Source organism: Carassius auratus, chromosome 35, assembly GCF_003368295.1.
Source record: "Carassius auratus strain Wakin chromosome 35, ASM336829v1, whole genome shotgun sequence".
Lineage (NCBI taxonomy): Eukaryota > Metazoa > Chordata > Actinopteri > Cypriniformes > Cyprinidae > Carassius > Carassius auratus.
In genome coordinates this window covers 12362776-12387836 of record NC_039277.1, presented here as the reverse complement: position 1 = coordinate 12387836, position 25061 = coordinate 12362776, and the positions used below count along the sequence as shown (strand labels likewise).

The 25061-nt window shown below is 38.4% G+C and overlaps 1 protein-coding gene across 7 annotated transcripts in view; it reads right to left on the bottom strand.

The window, feature by feature from the left end:
• LOC113054439 (protein furry homolog) overlaps window positions 1–25061 on the bottom strand; it is a 48926-nt gene that overhangs the window by 5389 nt on the left and 18476 nt on the right. For 3 of the 7 annotated variants that reach the window (XM_026219997.1, XM_026219999.1, XM_026219998.1), the window contains exons 11-52: window positions 24260–24361; window positions 23243–23346; window positions 22949–23057; window positions 22733–22819; window positions 22328–22499; window positions 22104–22236; window positions 21761–21868; window positions 21433–21667; window positions 21123–21296; window positions 20229–20315; window positions 19796–20055; window positions 19441–19630; window positions 19230–19354; window positions 18558–18615; window positions 18308–18399; window positions 17952–18124; window positions 16820–16980; window positions 16134–16244; window positions 15589–15743; window positions 15391–15490; window positions 15053–15224; window positions 14560–14816; window positions 14131–14277; window positions 13870–14038; window positions 13430–13520; window positions 13106–13188; window positions 11812–11962; window positions 10867–10970; window positions 9656–9841; window positions 8435–8636; window positions 7764–7885; window positions 7458–7645; window positions 7204–7298; window positions 5929–6542; window positions 4992–5089; window positions 4396–4572; window positions 4145–4285; window positions 3865–4047; window positions 2593–2757; window positions 2350–2424; window positions 1647–1814; window positions 10–207 (exon numbers count right to left, since the gene is read on the bottom strand). In XM_026219997.1, coding sequence (XP_026075782.1) covers window positions 10–207; window positions 1647–1814; window positions 2350–2424; window positions 2593–2757; window positions 3865–4047; window positions 4145–4285; window positions 4396–4572; window positions 4992–5089; window positions 5929–6542; window positions 7204–7298; window positions 7458–7645; window positions 7764–7885; window positions 8435–8636; window positions 9656–9841; window positions 10867–10970; window positions 11812–11962; window positions 13106–13188; window positions 13430–13520; window positions 13870–14038; window positions 14131–14277; window positions 14560–14816; window positions 15053–15224; window positions 15391–15490; window positions 15589–15743; window positions 16134–16244; window positions 16820–16980; window positions 17952–18124; window positions 18308–18399; window positions 18558–18615; window positions 19230–19354; window positions 19441–19630; window positions 19796–20055; window positions 20229–20315; window positions 21123–21296; window positions 21433–21667; window positions 21761–21868; window positions 22104–22236; window positions 22328–22499; window positions 22733–22819; window positions 22949–23057; window positions 23243–23346; window positions 24260–24361 — 6522 coding nt within the window. Of the gene's footprint in view, window positions 1–9; window positions 208–721; window positions 731–1646; window positions 1815–2349; window positions 2425–2592; window positions 2758–3864; window positions 4048–4144; window positions 4286–4395; window positions 4573–4991; window positions 5090–5928; window positions 6543–7203; window positions 7299–7457; window positions 7646–7763; window positions 7916–8434; window positions 8637–9655; window positions 9842–10866; window positions 10971–11811; window positions 11963–13105; window positions 13189–13429; window positions 13521–13869; window positions 14039–14130; window positions 14278–14559; window positions 14817–15052; window positions 15225–15390; window positions 15491–15588; window positions 15744–16133; window positions 16245–16819; window positions 16981–17951; window positions 18125–18307; window positions 18400–18557; window positions 18616–19229; window positions 19355–19440; window positions 19631–19795; window positions 20056–20228; window positions 20316–21122; window positions 21297–21432; window positions 21668–21760; window positions 21869–22103; window positions 22237–22327; window positions 22500–22732; window positions 22820–22948; window positions 23058–23242; window positions 23347–24259; window positions 24362–25061 lie in introns of all 7 variants that reach the window. The other 4 variants (XM_026219993.1, XM_026219995.1, XM_026219996.1 and 1 more) reach the window with 3 other exon arrangements.

The following is a 25061-nucleotide window of genomic DNA, read 5'->3' as shown; positions in this document are numbered from 1 at the left end:
AACACATACTAGTTGAGAGTGGGAGAGGCTTTGGCTGGTGGAATTGGACTCTTCCTCAGAGGAGTCATCGGTGTCCTGTTGGGCATCACGTAGGCCGGTGCAGGGGGTGATGTCAGAGTGCTGGCTCTCCTCCAGGAGCTCAGTCAGATCTGTGCTGTCCAGAGAGCGCCGGCGTACTCCCCAGTTAAAGTTATCCATACTCTCACCCTAATAAAACAAACACATCGCACTCATTTAACACACGAGTTGATGTTGGGTGTAAACTATTCTGGCCTCTTCAGCCCAAGGAACTAGATATAACACACTTTTCATTAATCATGCCAAAAAGAAGAACACATGCAAACATATATTAAACACAATAGACCAATATCTAAAAATATATGGGAAACAAAGCAAAACACAACACAAAAAGAAAACATTTTCTAATAAGTATTTAAAACAATCTGAATTTTAATTGTTTTCTAACAAAAATGAGGAATGTGAGGAATGTTTTCATGTGAATGAAACGAAAATAATGGCATGAGATACTGCTAACATGCATTTCTAAAGTATGTAATATGACATCCATATTTAAAACACATAAAAAACAACTAATCTCTTTAGCCACAGCAGCTTATGACAGATTAGAGCCTACATCACTGACACATCATTTAAGAGGCTCTGAACAGGTATGGAAACATGATCTCAGTCCTCTGTCACATGCTAACACAGCTGTTCTTACCTGCAGCTCCTACAGCAGCACAGGAGAGAAAGAGAGAGAGTGTTAGCCACACAGCGAGAAAGACCAGAGGAAAAGCAATGGGCACATTAGTCAGGCAGTCTCTGATCAGCTAAAGTGTTATCTCCTTATCCAGAGAGCACATGAATAAAATAACTGAAAGAGTAAGGAAAGACAGAAAGCTGAAAGATTTTTTAGTAGAGACAGGAATTTTAACTTAATTCAATGGTTTTGGCTTCAGTTCTGAGTCCACTTAACAATTTAATAAAAAAAATAGCGGAACCAAATTAATTTATATTACATCCAATTACATTAACCAAAATAATGTTAAAGGAAAAGGAAGGAATCAGTTTGCAAATGTATTTGTTAGAGACATAAAACAAAAGTATTTACAAAATCAACTAGAATTTGAAGTCATCAAGACTTTTTCATATTTTTGAAAGAAATCCATTATGCTCATCAAGGTTGCATTTATTTGATAAAAAATACAGTATTATTGTGATTTATTTATATTAGGATTTTAGATTTTATTCCTCTGATTTCATTAGTTTTTAGCAGCCATTACTCCAGTCATCATTGTCACGTCACGTCATTCAGAAATTATTCTGATATCCTTATTTGGTGCTCAGATAACCTTTCTTATTTTCACCTTTGAAAATGATTGTTCTGTTCCTTACTTCTGAGGAAACCGTGATCCAATTTGATTTATGATTATTTGATGGATATAAAGTTCAAAAGAACAGCATATATTCGAAATAGAAATCCTTATAAATGTTGTGACTGTCACTTTTGATCATGTTAATGCATCCTTGCTGAATAAAAGTATACGTTTCTTTAAAAAAAAATCTTTCTGACCCCAAACCTTTGAACAGTGGTGTATGCATTTTTAAATGAAACAAAAAAAAATATAATCAGATTTTCTACTCGCCTCTCCATCTTCCAGCTCTACGTCCAGGAAGTCAAAGTCCCTGAAGACTCTGAACTGCTGTTCTGATGCGGTATCATCCAAGGTGTCCTCCCGGGTCCCATCCTCAGACGACACCTGACTGGGCTGATGCTCCATGAGGTCCAGATCACCACAGGATGAGAAGATCACCTGAGACAAACAAACATGATAGTAGAATCAACATGGAGTCTGGGTATGAAAATAAATCATCATGCAATGGTCCAATTATTAAGGTGCCTTGTAAGACTTTAGGCCCGTTCACACCAAGAACGATAACTATGAAGATAACTATATTAGCGTCCACACCAGCAAACGATATTGTCTGTGTATTCTAAGCGGACGTGCGTCTGCTGCTTTAAATTCTCAAGCTCATTACAGCAGAATTGATTCTGATTGGTTGGCAATGTTTTTATCGTTCATCAGAAAAAAAAAATCATTCTGAAAGTGATTCCAACAATATCGTTTTTCTGTGCCTTTATCGTTATAGTTGTGGTGTGGACTCTGCTATTCTTTAATATTAAGAACGATTTTTAGAACTATATCTTTATTGTTATCATGCTTGGTGTGAACGGGCCTTAAGACTTGTTCTTTATTTGTTATGGAATTACATGCACAATAATCTATATGACCAAAGTGATAAGTGTCATATAAAGCTTAATTAATAACAGTGACATTGTGGACTTACTGATGGGTTCTTTGTGAGGCCAACTTCCTGTCCGCAGAGTGACAGAACATTCACCAGCTTCTCTCTTGTTCGCTTCTGTTAAACAAAATGAAATTACTAACTGAAAAAGCAGACTGATAGAATCGCTGATTTAATGTCATCAAGAACAAAGAGGAAGTTAAAAGACACCATTTAAAGCAGCCCAAGTGAAATTAAGTTTCTCTCCTTTGTACATTGACTAATATGGACAGCATGAAATGTCACCTGTGATGACTGTGGCCGTTTCCAGCTGACTGGCACCAAGACGGTGTTTGAATTGGACCCTGAAGAGGTGGAGGACGTGCTACGTGTCACTGCGATCGCACGGGCTTTCCCATCTCTCCCTCCTGATCCCTGCAGGTCATCATATCTGCGGCCAATAACAGGCGTCTGAACACAAACACATACATGCATACAATATATTTGTTAAAAACAAACATATTTTTACAATATAGACTGAACACAGACATGTAACCGCCCACACAGACATGAGCACACCAGCACAACAACAAGCTCTGGGGAGTTTGTAGCCACTCATAGGCGCACACTTCCCATGAATCACAGCCTTCCTGTAGATTATCAAGCATGTGTGGAAAAATAGCCTAATTGCTGAACTCCTTATCATTGTGCACATGCTACATCTGGACAGGATATTACTACTTTCATCAGGGTGGACCAGAGGCAAGAACTCAAATTCTAGGAACTGAGGGTTTCCTGTAGTTGTGCACGAAGCAACAAGAGGGATATCATACATAAATTTGGCTCTGAGGAGCTCTTCGTTATACCTGGAGAACGCAGGACTTTTGGTGGTTCCTGCACCTGCTGCAAAGCTACAAAAATGTGTTAAAAGGGAATGTAAATTCATATCTTTCTCCAGTTAATATGAATTCCTTGTTCCAGATTAGTTGTTACATGAAATGAATATAACCAGAATTGACCCTGAAATTTAAGATTAATATTGAACAACCTGAGGTTGTTTAGGTTTTACATTCTTTGACCTATTCAGTGTTAAACATCACACAAAAAGCAGTCACTTTCTCGTAAGCTGCTCTGTACATTCTGACATCTTTTTGTTCATTAGATTGCTGTTGAAACGCCCAGATAGGCAGAATCTCACCCACACTTCATTCTGAACAGTTATTAATCACAAGTGCAGTCAAAACACATCTCCCCAAACTTCCGTTGACTATTATCCCCATTTCTCCATCTGAAAGCGAGCTGAGAACCTGAGCGAATTCCCTTTGGCCTAAAATGTTCCAAAAACAAAGGCAAAGAGGCTGCGCCCTTCACAGGATCTGATAACAAATGCATGTTCAAAAACAATCACACGGACACACCTGAAGAGATGAATGAGGCAGAGAACCTGTGGAGTATAATCTAACTGAAAAATGATATTTCCAAAAGCATAAACATTATTTTTGCCAACAGAAAGAAAAAGCAAAACATGCATGTAAACAAATGAACAACAATATGTATTGTGCGCACTGTGTAAAGTACCTCAGATATGTCAAAATGGAATTCCAGTGTCTTTCCTGGCAGGGCTTTAGATGAGCCATCCCACATCATACGGCTAACCTCCAGGTGGGCTAGGTCACCATGGGTGTAGGACGGCAGGGATAGGCTGGCCGAACGGGAAACAACCAGCTTCAAAATGTTCAGAGCTTCCTTCCAGTGAACCGTCTTGAGGGCACACACATAATGAATAACAATTGAGACTGAACTTCTTACAAATGACCAGATGAATCCTCATTCAAGTGGTTCAGCGGGAGAATCTCACCTGTACAAATTTCTCAATGGTTTTTAGCACCTCTACATTGAAAGGTTTGACCTGAATTCCTGCCAAATCCATGTGGCTCAGCAGACTGTAGATGATCTGCAGTAGGGGCTGTTGCATGCTGGGTAATCCTTTATCTAGCAACTATGAAGAGAGCTGGTATTAAAAGGGTGCTCATCAAATACTATATCAGCTGCTGCATATCTATCATTTTGTAACATATATTTAGACATTTAAGCCTCAGGACAGCTCACCTCAGCCATATATGTCACCAGATTGAGTATGATATCCGAAAAGGCCTCATGCAGGTAGCGGCACACTACATTAACCCACGAGAAGGGGTCTCTGGTGTAAGAACGAGTCTTATACAGAGTCATTACATGCGCTAGGTGAGAAAGTTTAGTGTTCTTGTCTTTCTCCTCCAGACACACCTAGAAAACACACAATAAACAGTCATATTAGCAGTAATACATTTCATATTGTAAGTATTTAAACCTTTGGGAGCTCATAAGATCATTTCTATTTGTATGGTGTAATATTAATAATATTTGATTTTATTGTGGTCAGTTGTCTCACTATATACACTTAGATATGTGTGCTACTACTGACTGAGACTCTGTTGAAGTAAACAAGGCAGCAGAAATATGGACACTAGCTGAGATTTTGTTGTAAATACTTAGGCTGCATGCTGAATAAGTCTAGAAAAAAAAAACACTTCCGAAGTTGGATATAATATAGGATTAGGTGTGAGAACGAGTCAAGTTTGTTTTCACATTCAGGAGTAAATGTCAATGAAGTGCAGGTTGTATTTCATAATAGGAGTGTATAGAGAAAAGGAGGCAGGGCAGACCTGTGCAATCCTCTCAGCACTTTCTTTACAAAACTGCGTAGGGCTACCGAAATGTTGCACCAAGTGAGGCAGCAGGCAAAGCACATTCAGAGGAAAACCTGAGCAGGCAGAGAAGTAAACATGAAATTAAGTGAAAGTGGAAAAAAAACACAGTAAAACAATGTAAAAGCATATCAGGTTGAGCAGCCTTCACTCTTACACATGAGAGTAAAGACCTAGAATAGCAAGATTTTAAAACAAAGGTAAGATTGGATTTTAGGCTTTGGTTTAGTTTAGTAAAATAGTGCATCAACATCTTGTTTCCTGCTGACAAGACTCTTGGAATTCAACACGACACTTTTCAGTCTCACTTCTGTGTGCAAATAGCTGCAGGCAAGTATAATGCATAAAAAAATCCATAGAGATGTATCCACCAAGGCTGAAACGATTAACAAAAGGTCAGGCTAAATTATTCACCGGTGTTTAATACTTCAGGTTAGATGTTTAGAAATTTTTTTCAGAATATCACTACACTGGGCTGATATTTCTAAATAACATTGGTTTAAAAAAATAAAAATGTTTCATATTTAATTAGTTAAGTAAAAATAAACCTTGCAAAACTAGTTTTAAATATATTGCAAGCACTATTACAAATAATCTTGAGTAGTATAAAAAAAAGTCTGGGCCTTTAATATGATTCATGGCATTAAGAAAACTATTTTACAACAAATAAGACAACTTATAGACACAAACACAGACACAAAAGCTTCCAACAAAACATGACATGACTCTAAATGCTCAAGCCAGCCTAGATTAAACACTGTTTGTTTGTACAATGACAAAGTCTACAAGGACAGGAGTAGAAAGCATTAACTGTTTGTCACTGCTTTTGTGTCATTCAGTCACTTTAGACCCATGTGAACAGGCTGTAAAATTATGCTACTATCGTTCTACCCACCTATAGCCTGCGATGTGTCGACTACTGGCACTCGAGAAACAGGTGTAAGCTGACAGAACAGCTGAAGCGTAAGATCATTCGTGGCCGGAGAAGTGAATCCCTTCAGGAGCAGCTGCTGCAGCCCGGAAAAGCCACTCCACCTCAGCTGGGCCTGGAGTTTCTCTAGTCTCTCCCTGTTCTCCTGCAGATCCAATGGAACCCGTGCCAGCAGTTTGTGTACCAGCCTCAATGACATCTGGTACTCGAATTCAAAGTCTGACTCCATGAGCGACACCGCCACCCAGAAGATGGTGGCGAGCAGGTTGGCGGGGTGACTGGAGTGGGAGGGGTCGGTGATGACACTTGTGTCTGCACGGGTAGAGTTTGAGGATGTACTGCGGGCTGATCGGGCAAGACCTTGTTGGGTACAGGCTTGGATGCGGTCCAGCGTGGCGCTGCGAGGAGGGTTGGAGGATGAGTTTTCTCCACTTTCGCCGAACTTCTTGGGGACGGAGTAACTGCGCTGGTGCTTGTTCCGCTCGTTAGTCCCACCCTCTTGCTGCAGGTTCAGCTGCCCTGTGCTGTTACGGTTTGGGTTGAGCTTCCCGCTCACCAGGAACTCTGGAGAGGAATCTCTGTACATGGAAGAGACATTGCAGGTATGTTAAGAAAAACAGCTGAATAATTTAATACTTTTTTCCCTCCTGTTATATTGTTATCAATACTACCATTCAAAAGTTTGGGGGCGGTAAAAGCTTTTAATGTCTTCGAAAGAAATCTCTTATGCTCACCAAGGCTGCATTTATTGACCTAAATTACAGTAAAACAGTAATATTTAGACATTTTCTATGTGAATATAAATGTAATAAATTCCTGTGATGGCAAAACTGAACTGCCATTAAAGCAGCCATTACTCCGGTCTTCAGTGTCACATGATCCTTTAGAAATGATAACACGCTGACTTGGTGTTTAAAAAAAATTTATTGAAAACAGTTGTGCTGCTTAACATTTTAGTGGAAATCATTATATTTTTCTTAGGATTCTTTGAGGAGTAAAAAGTTTAAAAGTTACAAATTTGTATTTATTTGTAAAAGTCTTTTTTTTGTGTAAAAGTCACTTTTGATCAATTTAATGCATCCTTGCTGAATACAATTTATTATTTTGTTATTATTACTATTTTACATTTATATATAAAATCTTGTTGACCCCACACTTTTGAAAGGTAGTGTACTGTAGCTATGAAATATTTTAGGCTGAAATGGGTGGAAAGCATAATGCACGGCATGAAATTCTCACCTCGTCAAAGCTGCCATAAGTTCACTGTTGTTCAGACATTCAGCTAAATTATCCACAACAGACTCCAGAGTGAGTAAAATCTCCATTACGTAACCCTGGAAGGCAGTAAAATAAAAATCGTATCAATAAGAAATTAAGAATTATTTGACCACCAATTGCATTTAAACAATCAAACTGAAGTACTCTAGAGAGCCATATTATTATAGCATCTATTGCACGGATGGTAAGTGATACTCTTGCTGATGGATGCACACCTGTACTTCATCCCCATGTTCTCCCACAACCTCCACAAGGCGTGAGAGCAGGTCAGATACAGCATGGGCAGAGAGTGGTTGTCTCAAGGCACGGAAGATCTGAAACGAGCGCCCGGCGTAATGGCGGGAGGAGCTGCAGAGTGCCGTCTGCAAAGCAACGTCGCTCAGCTGATGCTCTAGATGGAAATCTGACACATGACATTTATCAGTCGCTTATCAAACAACCTCTGTTCCGATATATAATATACAGGATATTTCATTCTTTAAATAAGACACATAAATGCACTAAGAATTTTTGGTAATTACCTGATTTGGACTCCTTGAACACAGAAACCACATGCCGGAGAAAGTTGGTGAGCTGCTCGGTACTCTTAGAGTTGGGGTTCTTTGGCGTGATGTCTTCATGGCACCAAAGTGGTCCGAATGCCCTGAGTAAGGACAGGACAGTACTCCATGCACTGTACCACCACCACCACCGAATCACAAATACATGAACTACTGCTATCTAAATGCCTGATTTAATGACTCTGGGAAATGCCCAATTTAGCCGGATTTTTTTTTTTTAAACAATATGAGTTTGAGCAAAATTAAAATGAAATAAATTTAAATAAAATAAATGTAAAATAAAGTAAATAATATAAAACATTTCAACTAATTTAAGTAATAAAATATTAAAATAATAATAAAAACAATTTATTAAAATTAAATGATGGAATAATTATTTAGAATTTTACTTAAAAAAATATATATATTGATGTTTGGCCACTAGGGGATGTGTGAGCTTTGGAATATTTGATAGTTGATGCACCATCCATTTTTGTCTCATCATCTTGATGAACATATTTATATGCATTCTAGATTAGTGCCTTACTCCTCATTCATTTTAGGCTTTGTGTATGAAAAAATACTCCCATTTGAGTATTTTCATCCACATATATCGAAACAACTGCTAAAAACCCAGTATCTTTGCCACATACCTGGTGGTGAGGAACTCAATGAGCTTGTTGGTTTTCTCCTCTGATTCTATGGAGGACTCGTCTAGTTCCTCCAGGTCAGCTGTGATTTGTGGCAGGTTTCCGATGCTTCCTCCCAGGCTCACACTAGAGGAGGTGGAGGACGAGCTAAGTCCGGAATCGGCCACTGGTGATGCCTGCCACTCCCGCAGGAAGTCAAACCCCCCTATTCAAACGAGAGTATGGTTTAAATACACAATGCATGCAGGTAAAATAATAATAAAAATATTGTGTCAGCAACCTGTTTTTTTTTTTAATGTGCCTTTTTGCCATTTCGAACTCATCTTCGCTGCATGTCTATACTATCATAATATGAACTACACTTTAAACCTTTAACTGTAAGCAGTGACTTTTCAGATTGTGTCTATCAGGTATCAGTCAGCAATGAAACAGAAACATCAGTTACACGCAGGAGATAAAAGATTAAATGACAGAAAAACCTCAGTCGTAATGCAAACTGGGACTTGGCATAGTGTTTGGCCTAATTACCTCAGTCTCTTTTATAGTGAGAAAGACAAACAGCTGCCAAAAATACTTTAAATTCTATGCCAAAGAGAATTAAATCCTAACCCTTGGGCTTTAGCTTTAAAATAGTTACCCACTTCCTCATTTGTAAGTTTAAGATGTGAATCTTATACTCACACTGTCTGCTCTTTGCTGCTGCAAGTGATGTGATAAAATAAGGTCAGATGAATTTACATTTACATTTAGTCATTTCGCAGATGCTTTTATCCAAAGGGACTTACAAATGAGGACAATGGAAGTAATCAAAATCTAATGCAATATAATGCAAAGTCTCTGTTATTGTGCATTGATCTTGCTGTGCTCTTGTACAGTGGTGTTTAAAACAAGGAATTGTGGGTAAAGAAGCAATGACTGTACCCAAAGGAAATTTTTTACAGATTTCCATAAATTTTTTACAGCTTTCCATAAATCATGATTGTTTTGATTGTTACTTTGAGTTAGATGTTTCTCCCACAGAATTTAGTATCTCTGCATATCTGAGCACAGTTTGAAATCTATATGTATTTTTTTGTGATTTTTGTTTTTATGAGAGCTAAAACAAAACCTCTAGCAAGAAATAAGAATTATTTTTGTGCACTGCAAGAAACGCTATGATCATTTCTGTCAGTTGTTGGTGTCTTTTTGTGTCATGTTTGATTCTGGGTAGAGAACTGATTTTACCTGTGTAGAGGTATTCAGGCTGGTAGCTGGATTTAACGGTGAGGGTCTTGTTGTCACCAATCTCTCTGGTTAGTAACAGGACAGAGGCAATGACCTGGAAGTTGTTGTTGCAAGAGAGGGCGATGAGGAGATGCAGGAGTAACCTCTTGCTGTGCTCAAAAACCTCCGGCCGGTAATGATCCAAACCTGAGAGGACAGAGATGCACAAGTAAATGAACTGATCTAATCTGAGCTTAACAGAACAGAAGTCAGTGAAGTGGACAGGAATGAACAACATTCTGAACCTGAACTAAACTACTTTCAAAGGGTGTTCCCACTGTTGTACGGTTGCATAATGCTGATAACACATCATGTTTTCAAGAAAAAGCACAAAACAAAAAACAGGGCTCTGTGCAACAATGCATACTTGTGATACAGTGCAAGTGTTCAGGATTTTTTACAATAACATTTAAATCCTACAAATCTTTAGACCTACCATGAGCACAGAAATTAGTTGTTAGTGTAACTTGTAATTTGACATTCATTAAAAATGGTGCTCAAATTCTGATTATGAACTACACTGATCACAGCGCACAGATTACTCCACTGTTGGGAGTTATCATTACTATGGGAACAGAAGAATCATAACAAAGCAGCTGCCAACTCCCACAATGCATTTACAAATATCTGAATACTATGAATCAATATTTTATTTTTTTCTAATTAATTTTAATACAAATTTCAAACATTTGATTACAAATTATGTATCTATATATAAAAAAAAACAGTGTTGAGAAATTGAACAGTCACTATCGCGTTTATAACCAAAACACCAAATATCACAGGTGTGCCTCTAGTCAAAAAGAGAAACATGTTGTGGGACAATGCTGACGACATCAAGAGTCTGAGAGAGATAAGCCATGATTAGATGGCATTTCACCAGCCCCCACTTTCTTTCCTTCTCAGCCACGTTTTCCATCACAGACATTTTTCACATTTCTGGAATTTCAGCAGTTATTCAGACAGACTGAATTACAGTGGAGAATGCGGCCACTATATAGACCAGAGCAAATATCTGAATGTGTTCTCACAGATAGACACCCAGACACAAACATACACTACCTCACATCTTTTAATTAAAAAAGGTACAATCTAGATCAGGGATTTCTTTACTTTTAAATAGCACTGTAACAAAACAAAAAAAAGGTGAGACAAAGAGACAAAGTGCTTACCTAGGAAGAGAGCATGAAGAAGCAGTGGCAGGTGTAGTGCCCAGTCCTCTCTCACACTGTGGTCCACAACCATCTCCGTCATGAAGATCACAGCTATGTTACACCTGCCGGCACAAACATGCAACAAAAACAGTGTTACATACTAAACCTCATTGGTTGTAGCATCCACTGAAAGATGTACATATTTACTATAAGAGAATTGAGGCCCAGTGCTCATGTGAGCCATGCAAGTTTGAATCCGGCATGCAACATTTCACAATCTTGAGAGCATCTCTCCGGTCCATTATTTCCCATCCTCTCTTTGCTAATTTATCTATCAAAATGGCAAAAAGGCCTAAAATGAAGACAAACCGGGTTAAGCACAGCTGTGACTATGAATCACCTAATTAAATTCAAGATCCTTAAAAATAACCAACTGGTATATACAGATGGCTTTTTATTTGGCTTGTGCATATCTAGGCAGAAAACACAGAGGGTAGTTTATTTTTACCAGGTATTCCTGTTAACTAATTCTGCTCATATTTTCAATAACTCATGAGTTGTGATGTGTATCTTCCTTTTCAGGTGTCAGCGTGAGTCTCCACAGATCTGATGAACTTGACAGATTATATTAAATTACTTATAAAAACCCCAACTATGTTGTTGCACCACCCCGGATGCATGCCTGAGCGTCTGCAACTCCCTCCTGAAAAATCAGCAAACGTCAGAAGGATGCCGGTAAGAACTGCTGTCATGGTAATACTACAACAGTTCCTCTCTTGTAAACAAAACAGAGTCGTGGCTTACTGCTGTAAGATACTACAGCAAACTAACACAAGTGGATTTTATGGGACTGGGTTTATGGTGTGAATGTTTTGTGAGTTTAAGACATTTTAAGATCTCATTCAGGCTGACTTCATTAATATGCAAAGGAAGTCAAAAGCAGAAGGAAGGCTCGGGTGGTACCTGTGAAGGGGTCCCCGTGGGGTGATGGTCTCAGGCAGGTAGTCCACCAGAGGGGCCCAACAGCCTCCGTTCACAGGCATGGGAAGAGGCTGAGGTCTGTCACTTTCCAATACACTTATCAACCAGGCAGCATATGGAGGCAAAGGGTCATCTTTTAAAACACACAATAGGCATCAAAAAATCAGCTGGGCATTACAGTAAAACAGAACTATAATATAATAAATGTGCAATAAACATTGACTTCAGAAAGCATTGACCACAGAGCGAAAGATATGAAACTGGGACAGCTTTGTAAGGCACATGAGTCAAATATACAGTTTAGCACCACTACAATATTTGACTACAGAATGCTGGGACTGACCAATCAGAATCAAGCATTCCAGAAAGCCCTATGAAAGGGAACATTTTGAAATGTGTCTATAGCTTCACAAATAATTAAAGTTAAATCATATTGATCCAATTTTAAATCAGTTGAATCATCTGAATCTGAATTTCTACAGACAAAATAAATCAGGAAATATTTCTAAACTGTTCTTGAAATGTCTGCTATCTTAAAGTATAATATAATGTTATTGTTTATCCTTATGTTGATTAAAAAATAATAATTCTAAATTAGCTGACAATTTAGAATGAAAAATGATTAATACATTAAAAATAAATAATAATACGCTATAATGAATGAATTAATTGAATTGAAGAGTAATTTCAGTCCGTCACTTCATATGAACATGTGGTGTGATGAGTTGATTTAGAAAAGTGTTTTTAGGAAATTATATTATCTTATCATTCATCTCCAATAGAGCTGCCATCTAGCCACTCGTCCATCAGCTGTCATGACAGATATGTAGGCAGGACAAAAGCAGGCAGCTCCCACACCCAAAACTCGCGAATATGAGTGCACAACTGGTTGACATGCACATGCATGAGAGAATATACAGACAAAAGCATGTGTCGTGACCTTAATTTCAGTACCGAATTCCTTAATACGGAGACACAATGCTCTAGCAAGCATGTATTATTTTCTATATACAGTATGCGCCAAATGGTAAGTCACATGTACAGTTGTCAGCTGTTTGAAATTTGAAGCTGTAAAACAATGAGTGTAAATGTATCCTTATTTGTACTGTATGTGTCAGAGTGTGGATTGTCAGCTGTGATCCATCTGTTGCTCTGTTCTTGTAATCTGGAGAATTACTGACTGTAACCTATAAAGTCTGGAGTTGCACAAACTGTACTGTGAGCCTCAAAGTTGTCCCTAACTATGTCCATAATACAGGTCAGATGAAGAACTTACTTTTCTCTTCATCGTAAGAACCTCCTGAGCTGTTGCTGTAGCGTGATTCCAGACGGTTATGAGCCCGGGATCTGCTGCTCAACCTGAGAAATTGTGTGGACAAAACACATGTTAGGGAACATAAAATGCACATGCATATTGAATTAACATGTATAAATGGGCTGTTTAACAACCTAGTAGCTGCCTACTTATACAGCATAAACATGGTACAGCCCATATGTGGTGGAGAATTTACTGTATCAAAAAATAATAATAAAATATGTAAAAAAGAATACACCTCTCTCCATATTTAAGGAAATCAACATTATATGCAGAAAGCTGTACCTCTCTTCATTCTCTCTAGTGATCTTTCCCTCATCTGTCTCCTGGAAATTTTCTTGTCCAGGTACTACCGTATTACTGCTAGATGTTGTGCCTTTGCAAACAAACAAAACACTGATTATTAAATCATTATTAGAGAATAACCATATGGTACATTGGGTTATGAGATTCACAGCATTCTATACAGTACAACCCAGGCTTCTGAAACTGGATTGACCAAAGTATAGGACAGTCACTGCTCAACTGAGCTAGAACTGCATTTATAAGCACCTATATGTACATTTATAGACTATTATAAATTATTTATTGAATAGTGCTTCCAGCAATTTATACATTTTAGACCTTCATTGTTTTAAAAATCTATTCAGGAATACACTTTTCTTCTGACACAGCACTCAGAAAAAATAAATGCTGCTAAAATATGTGGACCATATGTGCTTCACCTGAGGCCACAACAGAGGTCTTGTTACTGGCAACGAAACGGTAAAATGGTGGGTTGTCACAGTGTAGGACCACTGGGTTTACTGGGTCTGTCTGCTGAAGCTCAAAGAGCAGCTCCTCCATGGTCTGAATGGTGTTGTTCCGACACAGATATATCACCACTTTTTTAATCTAAAAACAGTTCAAAACAAATTTAGTCCATTATAAATGTCCAATAAAATAACAGTGTTGGTTAAGAGTGTCTATATGTGTGTTTTCCTTACATATGGCAGCAGTGTAGTGTCACTGCTGACTCCGCACAAGCTTATGAGGAACTGCAGCGTTATTCTCAGGTTGTTACTCCACCTGTCATTGGCCACAAGAGCATTCCAGGCATTCTCCATCTCAGGACCTGGGACTTCATCTCCATACTGATGAGAAACCATATAAATCATCTTAGTTGATTGTCAAATTTTTAAAGGGGCCATTTTTCGACACTTTTCAGCAATCATTATAGCACTGAATAATAGTTGGGAATAATTTTTGCATAAACATCCTAAATAATCATAATTTGGTTTTCTTCTTCATCTCATCAATTTTCAGATTAGTAGAATGAACTGAGATATTAAAGAGCTATTCTTTTTTTTTTCCTCATGTATGAGTTGAGTCATTACCACAACTGGATATTTACGCAATAGTGAAGCGCCTCTCACCTTTGCAGTCATGAACATGAGGTTGTTTAGGACCAGTGAGGTGGCCTGCAGAGAGCCCCAGCCGTTGCCTTTGAGCCTGTGGGTGATTCCCAGGTTGTCAGCCTGGCCACGAGCCTCTTCTTCTGGAGTGCATGGGCTGGAGGTTGGGGGGAGCAGTCCTGTATCCACCAGCTCTATGTTATTAAGCCACGGCAGCAGGTAGGTCAGCATGATCTGTCTGCCGTTAGGGTGAGTGGTGGGGAACCTCTGGCTGACCTCTGGATGTGAGAGATGATTGTGGATAAAAAACTAAGTGGGCAGGTTTAGTTGAAAATTTGAGCTGCATTACAATAACAGAGCATGCTCTACCAAGCCCATTCTTTTGCATGTACAGTTTGTGTTTATTTGCTTCTGGTAGGGCAACAGTATGGTGACACATCCGAACATCAGGCTAAGAGGTATTCCTTGTAAAGCATGAGTAAGTGTGTCACAGACACAGACATGCACACCTTACCTGAGAAGAGAGGCAGGGTGAGTTCTGGATACATGCAGGCCAGCTGGTTTGAGAGCTGGAAAAGAGAAACGCTGTATAGTGGTGGTAAAGGACCATGTGTGCCATACAGGATATTTCCAGATTTTTGTCCCACAGTCCTTTTTGAGTATACGGACAACTTGGACTCCAGAACCTGAATGACAAAGAAAAAAAATGGGGAAAAAATATTTTGTAGAGAAAATTAGTATTAAAAAAGGTATATAAAAAGAAATAAATCTTTCAGCTATTGAAAATACAAGAAAATCAAATAAAAATCTGAACTTGACTTGAACTCTGACTAGGAAAAAAAAATCAGATACCTGCATGAGCTGCATGGATATCTCGTAAATCTCTCTACTTGTGTCAGATGACTTAAACAACACCAGATTCAAAAGGGTTACAATGTCACACGGATAATTCCTGAATAGGAAGAAAGAAAGAAAAACACAGATTAAAAAAAAGTATGACATGCTTTCTGAAAACAAGGTAACCTTGCCAATGATGAAGGCTCTAATTACCTGCTACCACACACAGTAGCAATAGCTTTGAAGCACCCTGAAGCGAGCTGGTATGATCCAGTGAAGCAGCGATCCACAGCCCAGTTAAAAAGATTCACCTGATCTGGGTTTAGTTCCAGGAGCAGGATAACAACCTCACAGCCCAGCCGATGCACCTGTAGCCCAGGGCGGTGATAAAAGCGTGAGTGTTTAAATGTGTGCTTTTTCCATAATCATAAAAAGCTGAATAAAAGTTATTCCAATCTGACAGTCATTCATTTCAACTTTAATTGCAGGCCTAAACAAATAAGATAAAACTCATTTAAATGGCTGACAACCCAGAAACAATAAAGTCAATAAAGCAATAAAGCAAATAAAACAAAATATGTTCACAGGCCAATCCTGACAGGCTTGTTGTTTTAGTTTTAATGACAGGTATTAAACCTGATGAAAAGCTGCTATAACATTTAAACAGGATGCCTGTTCAGCATCAACAGGTTAAGACAAGGACTACAGCTGAGACAGGAACCTTTCCAGCAATGAAGAAATAGCGAGTGAATGCTTACCCGGATATCATGGCAGGCTAATATATTGTCCAGCCATTTGTACAGGTATCCGTCTGAAGAAAGGCCCACGTTATCGAACACAGGGCCACAACATAATACCGCTGACATAGCCTGACAACAAACAGTGTACACACACAAACGCAGCATTACATCAAAGAACATCTCATATCAGAGCTCAATGGTTTAAGCATGTGGACAAACCACAGTTCTGAAAGGATTAAGACTGAAATTATACACTGCTCTTAAACTTTACACACAAGTGAATTCTGTCTAACATTGTGACACACAGAATAGTCATTTCACGCCTTATACTAAATAAAGGTCAGAGCTGCCAAGTGCATGCCTTTTTGGACAAAGAAGGTGCAGAGAGAGAGCTTGGGGAATTTTCCGCAAAACATCCACCAGTTGTTGACTGAGCATACAGGTACTTTCCAGACTGAATTTCAGACGTTTCCACTTGGTTTAGTGCTGTTAACAAAACTCCATCTATTGTTCCTTCCAAAGAGATGAATGGCACCAAATTGTGAGGGCAAATTCAAAACTTCCTCAGTTCTCTTAAATTGCAAGATATTTCTATATACCTTCTATATGCCAGGTATGAAGGGATAAAGACTTATTTGATAAAATGCCGTAATGGTGATTCTCTGAGATGTCAATGAGCAGATTTTTTTCAAATCTGGGTTTACCTTCAAAGCACAGTACTGGTAGCGTGTGATCTGGTGGTTGCGATCACTATAGCGGTCCAGAGGTGTGAACATGACACTGAAGGGTCCGGCCCACTGGCTAAAGAGAATGAAGAGGTGATGCCTCAAGCTCTGCTGGGGAAACAACAACCGCCTGTTGTGGACTAAAGAGAAAAACACAAATGAACTCCGAGTAACATTATTATTACAATATTTTTTTTTACTCTCAGCATGGTACAGTGCAAAACTTAATATCTAAAATTAACTGGTATTATTCCAAGGTCTGTACACTACACAGTATGATGGGACAGTAAGATTGTTAATGCTTTAAAAAGACAATTCTTATGCTAACCAAAGCTAATAGTGAAATATTATTACAATTTAAAATAACTTTTTTCTATGTTAATATATCTCTAAATGATCATTTATTCCTATTATGGCAAAGCTATTTTTTTTTCAGAAGCCATTGATGGTTTGGTAATCAATAAACATTTATTCAAATTATATTACATAATATTTAATATTTTTGTGGAAACGGAGATACAATTTTTTTTTTTTGCTGATGAATTGAAAGCTCAAAAATGTGCATATATGAGTTTGTTGTATTCATTCATAAAATAGCAATATCCATCTTTTTTTTTTCAGTATGTCAATACACTAAAGAGCTCTGCATCACAACCAGTTTTTAAATGTGAGAGCTGGCTGTGACGCAGGGCTTCTGGTGGGCTTACGTTGGCTGCCTGTGTGTAAGAGGGAATGTTGTGCTCTGCTGGTCGGAGGGTTTTCTTGGTCAGTCAGCACGTAGTAATCAGAGCCAGAACAGTTCTATTCATAGCTTTGCTCCTGGGCCTCTAATAAGTGACTCATTCATGTTAGAGCCTACTGAGCCTTTGAAAAGGCGGCATGTTTATATAACCTTAGACACCAATACCCGTATATCAACGGCTCTATTATATCAGCTAAAATATCTGACCTGCTCTCATTTCAGTCTTTGGTTTTCTGGAGTACATTTGGGAGTACTTTGAGTATTTATCGTTCACTGGGAAAGATATTTGAGATGCTAATGGAGAGAACATTTGTGATTGAAATCCTGAAATAGTTTAGGGATGTTCAAAGTATTTTCTCCAGGTTTTACCTGGAACACACTGGATGAGGTTTGCCACCATTCCACTGAAATGAGCTCTCATGTCTTTCAAAATGTCCAGCTCTTTGTCATTCTCTGCTTCTAAGAGCATCCGGGTGAGATCCACATACTCCAGAAAAAGGGCTCCTAAAGCCAGGGAATCCCGTTCCAATGCCCCATTGGTACTGCAGAGAAAAAACAGTGTAAAACAGATGCACAAGGGATTTTTACCAGACTTTCCCTTTACCCGTTTTAATCCAACAGATTTCAAAGACTTTGTTGTGAAAGAAGATCTGCTTAAAAAGTGATACCCAGGATTTGACTGCATAAGTCTACAAAACATGTCTGGAGTGTGTGGACTAGTTCACCTGTCACTGATGACCCCTGAGTCAGCAAGAAGCTCAAAGATACGCAGCAGCTGCAGCCGGAGCAGATCTCTTCGCTCTCTACGCTTCTTATTCTACAGAGACAGAAAGCAAGAATAACATGAAGCTCAATTTAAATCTAAAAAGTGCATGAACTCATATTGCCACTGCACTATGGACCCAACAATACACTCTATGTTATCTACGGGGTTTCCAAAGTTTCCAAAGAGCTGCATTAGGACAGAGCACTTACCTCAGGCCTCCTCTCCAGAGCTTCTTTCATTAGAGGATGGAGTTCTTCCACCAGCTCCCTAATCAAACACACATGTATGAAACAGTCATGAGAAACACACAACATGAAAGCAACATAAATATTTTCATAAATATATTTTGGCTCCAAATTCTGGGATGAATAACCTTTTATTCTGCAATGTGTTGCTTTGAATTTATTACAAAATTAAAATTGATAAGGTCTAAGGTTGAAAAGTTACAATAAATAGTTTCTGCTCAGAGTTATTGCAGTATTTTATATATTATTAAAGTCTTTATTCATATTTTGAATTACCTTTTATTTTTATATTTTCAGTTTTCATTTGGATTTCATATTAAGTTGTTATTAAATATATCTGCTTTTATGATTTTTTTTTTCATATTTATTTGAATGGTCAGAATGGAATAACAATCATCGCTGCTATTTTGTTTGACATACATTACTTGCTGCTATATTAATTTGCTGTTCTCAAACTTTTCACATTTTTAAAGCTCCCTCGCTGTGTGTTAAAAGACAAGAGTTCTTTGATATATGTGCTTTAAAACTGCCCTGGTTTAGGAAATAACTATGAAAAATATGAAAATCTGTTTTGGAGAAAATGATGCTAAATAGCTTATTAGACTAAGATAGAAGTTTTTTATTGAAAAACAATACCTGAACACAAGGGAATTTGTTCGCCCAAAGCCTAGGACGAGAGACTCTGTGATCTCTAAACTCTCCGATCTCATGAGAGGAACCAGCTGTTTCAGGAGCCATGCCACTGATGGTGTGCCTATCACCTGATCATAAACACATACATGTACTCATGACGTCACAGTTCTTTTGTTTCCCAATTCATGATTGTCCTACTATGGACATAACATACCTTGTTGTCATACGTGACACTGCCATCAGGTGTGGTTGCCATGATTTCAGGTGTAGAGGCTCTCAGGTGACCTGGACTCATGATACTAGGTTTGGCAACACCAAGGCACAATATCAGGTAATTCCTCCACAACATCACGTAGCCATCGGCTGATCCAGGCGTGCTGGTCTTTTTGGCATAAACGGGAATGCTGCCAGGGAGTACCAGAGAAAGGAGGTCAAAAATCATTTCCACTGGGGACATGAATGTCTGTCTATTCTTTAAAGTCAGATTTTTATGACAGTTTTAATGCAAAAAATCATCAAAACTGCTATGAATGACAAGTTTTAAGAGTAAAGATAATAGAAAAACTCACTTTGGGTCAACAAGCGGCATAAGCAGCTGTAGGCGTGTGAAGGCGTAAGGCCAGGCATAGCTGAGCGCCGTGGAGCAGTGCTTAGGCAGGTGCTCCGGCCTAAGAAAGCTATACAGGCAGAGCACCCAGGGGTCCTTCACAGACTGGGCAAAGATCCACACGTGAGATGGGCTCTTTACGTCATAGTGGCTGTTAACCAGGCGGGCATTCCACTCTACCAGCCACTGCAGGTCCACGTGATGACTCATGGGCAGGGTGGCCTTCACAGAACACAGATTTTAATAGCTTATCTTGAGCAAGCATGCATGAGTGTTATAACTCTACAGACACAAACGTTTGTTGAGTTCTATGGTTTTATGCAAGTACAGGTCAATACTGAGAGTATGGATACACAAAAAAATATACATCAGCTGGGCTAATGGGAAGTGCTTACAGAGTCAGAGACGGCCACATGGACGAAACTCTCCAGCACGCTGGGGGCCAGTTGGTCCATGACCTCGATCATGGATTTATCGTCATCCTGAGAGCAGAATCACATGACAGCCATAAGGCTATTGTTGGATAATGTTTGTTACATTAACAGGTCTAGTATTGATTAGCAATGCATCTGATATCAATCCACTGCATGTGTATGCATGTTTAGGATTATTTCAGCTGGTCACATCACATCAAATTCAATTCAATCACTCAATAAGCTTAAGTGCCAACCTAATGTTTCATTATTGTCTGAATGTTTTCAATTATTTCTAACTATGAACCATTTTCTTTCATTTTCTATTCAATCCTCTTTTTCCAATCAATCTTACTCTTTTGTTTTTATATTACTATCTTTTTCTGTTCTATTTTACTTGTTATATTTCTGTTCTGTTCTTTTCTATTCAGTTTAATTTTTCTATTCTCTTGTCATTTTCTATTCTGAGTGTTCTATTCTATTCTATTATTTTTCTATTCAGTTATCCTTTTGTATCATTTTTTCTGTTTTGTCAGATTCTATTATATATTTTCTGTTATTTTTATTCACTTGTCTTTTTTCTATTCCATGTTGTCTTTTGTATTCCTTTACTTTCTTTTTCTAATCAAACTGATTCTATTCTGTAAAGTATACTTACATCCATCTTATTCTATTCTATGCGATGCTATTATTTTCTGTTGTGTTTTATTTGTTCTATTTCTGTTTGTCTTTTTCTATTCTATCAGATTATATTCTGTTATGTCCAGTTTATTCTACCTTGTTCTGCATAGTTATGTTCAAATTATCTGTTTTGGTGTAATTAGTTAGTTTTGTTTTTCTGGCCTAATCTGCTAAAGTTCCAGCTGTTCGTCTCACCTCGGCTTGTCCGATGGCTGTAAACAGGCAGCGTATCTCTCGGAGGACAGACACAGCCAGTTTGCGGGTGCTGGTTTGGCAGGAGCACAGCAGCAGCAGGGCCAGACCCTCCACAGCGTGCAGCACCGTGGAGTGAGGACTGCGCTCAGGCGGCAGTCTGGAGCTCCCGCTGCTCTGAGGTCAGCAAGTATATACACATACACATGATCATACCCACAACTCCCAAGAACTGTTTATACTGGCTAAGTAAGCATAGCCAACAAAGAGAACATTTTCAAGCAAAACGTCAAGTGGCACATAATGCTGATACCTCCGCAGAACGTTTTCCAGGCGCCTGTATCGCCAGCCTCCACTGAGTTAGGAAATGCAGCAGCAGTTTAACAGACGAATCCTGCAGGCCTTGCTGTGTGTCCTGCACTTCACGCAGCAGGAAGTTAGTGTACCCGAACAGCACATCTTCTCGCCAGTCGGAGAAGTCCAGCAGCAGACTCTGCAGGGAATTCTGGGCAATGAGTCTGAGTTCATCATCCATGTGGACCGTCAGCCTACAGAACGCAAAAAGAAAAACAATCAATGATGACAGAAGATTTTTATTGCATTGTAGGTTGTTTAGTCAAAGGATGTATGGTGAACCTCACCTGGCCAAGAGATCAATGAGCTCAATTTTGGACAGGCCATCTGGCAAGATTCGGGGAATGGCCGCAACACACGTCCGGAACAAGTCAATTTTTGGTTTTCTCTCACCGCTGACCAGAGAGAGAAGAGATGATTTATGCAAAAGTAAACAATGAGAGATACAGAAAAAAAAAACACAAGGAAACAGGAAAAAAAGAGAATGTCAAACTTTCCAAACAGGGTGTGGTGTGTGGGCTGAATGTATCTCAAAAGTCGTCTGGTTGTAAACTATCCCTTCACCCACTCATGTTACGCTCAGAGATAAATAATAGGTGGAGACAGGCCAGAAACAGTTGCTTTGCTTACGTGATCATGTCCTCAGGTTCCTTGTTCAGCATCTGGGCATTGGTGAGCATCATGCAGCGGCCAACTTCCTTGTCCAAGTGCCTCAGGATGTTATCAATGGCTTTCCTGACCTGGGAATAATACAGTGCCATACCTGCAGGGAACGGAATGAATAATACAGACTTTTAAAAAAAAACCCGCAAAATGTACAACAATAAACTCATCAGCAATATAAGTGGCCTGACCTATAAGTTTTGCTTCCTCCTCAGTTAGAGTTTTGCTGAGGTAGGTTTTTTTCTTCTTCAGCGTGTTCCCAGAAGGCAAAGTGGCCCCTGTGTTCGGCATGGGGGGTTCACCATCTTTCTGCTGCAGGTTATCGGCTATGACGAGGAATGCTCTCAGAGCAATGTTCATCCTCTGGATGCACACCACACATATATCAGAAAATAAACCAAATATGCATTTCCTCATGACATGATCTCAACTCGGTCTAATCGGATAAATGTTTTTTTTTCATGTGTTTACTTGACTATACAGAATTTCCAACACTTTTTTAGGTTTATGTAGAATTTAAAATTAAGCTTTATTTAAAAACATTAGAACGTTTGAAGTAAACATGCAGGTGTGTTTGTGTGTGTAATTAACATTACCTCTGGATTTAAACTAAAAGCTTTGGCTGATTTCCCAACACTCAGCAGATCACATATTATTTCTTTCATTGCAAAATCCAGCCTTTCCTGTAGTAAGGAAAGAAACAAAGATTTTATTACTGTGTGTAATACGATAAAGCCATGACAAAATAAATATAGACATGTATTAAGTTCTTGGATGGATATCATGTGTATATAGGTGTGTGGGTGTCAAACCTGGCCAATGAATTGAATTATCTTGACAAAGATGTTGAGCGGCATGTCTCGAGGAACGACGCTCCGTGAACCCTTAGGGAACAGTGTAGATATGATTGAGGTAAGGCGGCTGGAAAAGATAAAATAATAAAAATGTCATATTAACAGATGTCAATCCTCAGAATCAACGTCATCAAATCTTATTCTTCCTCATCACTGTCAGTGTAATGCATCTGAAATATCCATCATATTTCTTACATTACAAATATATTTCTTAAATTGTGGCTTGTATGTTTCTGATTTTCAATACGCTACCTTTGTGTTGCAGTGTTGCTTTCACATTTGATTCGGATCATGTAGACCCACAGCAGCCGATAGAGAGATTCAAGTGCCACCCGGGCCATTTTATGGTCTTTGTTCTGAAAGAAGAGCACTTGACTATAATTTCCAGTTATAATAATAATAATATATATGTTTTATGATATTACATGTATAATTATGTGTAGTATTATATTACATGTATATCAAAAATGTATCCTATTGTAAGGATGTTTAGATATTTTACTGGCAAAATAAATAAACTGATTAAAATTATTTTGACCAGCTTTTTTTATATTTTAAACCTTATCTGTTCTTTCATGTTTGGACAATTTTCCTTAGACTTTTGACCAAATGTGGGCACTGAAGCAAACTGGATCTTCATTAAATCACAAGTCAGCAGCTCACAGACTAACTGCAGAAGACTACTGCAAGTACAACGTGACAACTGACTGAGAGATAACAGAAATCAGATAAGAGCTGAATGCTTGAAATAAAGATTCAGCATCTTCAAACATCGTTGCCAAGGAGTCTTTCAGCGCTGCCCTTCGTGGTTGTTATTTTGCACCTCCTTTCATTTTCCCCAACTCATTTTATTCATTCTTTCATTCTGCCTCTCTCACACTCCCACACAGGTACAGAGACTGAAGTGCTGAGTACAGAATGTACAGTACAGTGAGATGTTAAAGCTAATGATAAATGATTCTCCTGTGCTACCTGCCTCCCCTTCAAGCAAACAAAACATTCCTACAATTTCATACCCTCCCTTTGCATTTCACACATTTGCAATGGCAATTTGCTTGTAGCTGCTGCCACTTTAAGTATCTGTGCACATGACTGATGGGCTCCGACGGTTAAAAGAAATTGCATTCACATGATGCTTGCACAACTGCCCTTACACAACAAAACTGCGTTCATTTTTTCCACGTGAACTGCAGTAATATGCTCGTTCACAATGTGCCGTATTCTCAGGTCTACAGTATCACACAAGCTTTGTGGATCACAAAGACTCACTTTCAGGTTAGACAGGCAGTTGTTGAGGAAGATGTGCCATCTGTTTAGAAAGATCTGCTTCTGGCTCACACACAGCAGACACGTTACCAATGGATACAGAGCCTGAGAAAGAAAAAAAGACGGATCAATGATTACATTATATGTCCTTAACAAAATATATATAAATTATAATGACTGAGCAAAGACAATGAAATACTTTTGAACAGATTGTCTCTCGCCTACGACTCTTTATATCTGTAACAATTCTGACACAAACACGTTCCTACAGAAATCATTTTAAATAGTAAATGATTCCAATCAAAAATACCAGTTCCAAAAAGTGTTACTACTAATAAAACTGTGAAAGCTTAATCAAAGCTATAATAAAAAGCTATTAGTAAAAAGCTATTAACATAAACATAAAAAAATGTTATTAGGCAGCTTAAAGGAGATAAGAATTTAATAACGTGAAAATAACTGGGGTAACCATGTTAATATGGTTTCATTAAAATATTTGAAAATAAAATGCCTGATAGCACATTCACTCTTAGTTAATTTAATTTCATTAATGTAAATTATTTAAAAATATAATTTAAGGGTATATGGGTATTTGGGGTTTGGGAAATACACTTCGAGAAGCACAGCTCTCAAACATATTTTGGAAAGTACTTTCCTGTCAAACTAATTAACTGAAACTATGTCCTTTAACAAGAATGTTAAAAAGCCCAACTCACACACATCACTCAGATATTGTGTGCCATGGGTTGGGAATGCAACTCAACAGTTGTTATGGTAAGTTTTGAAATATTTCAAACACAATATT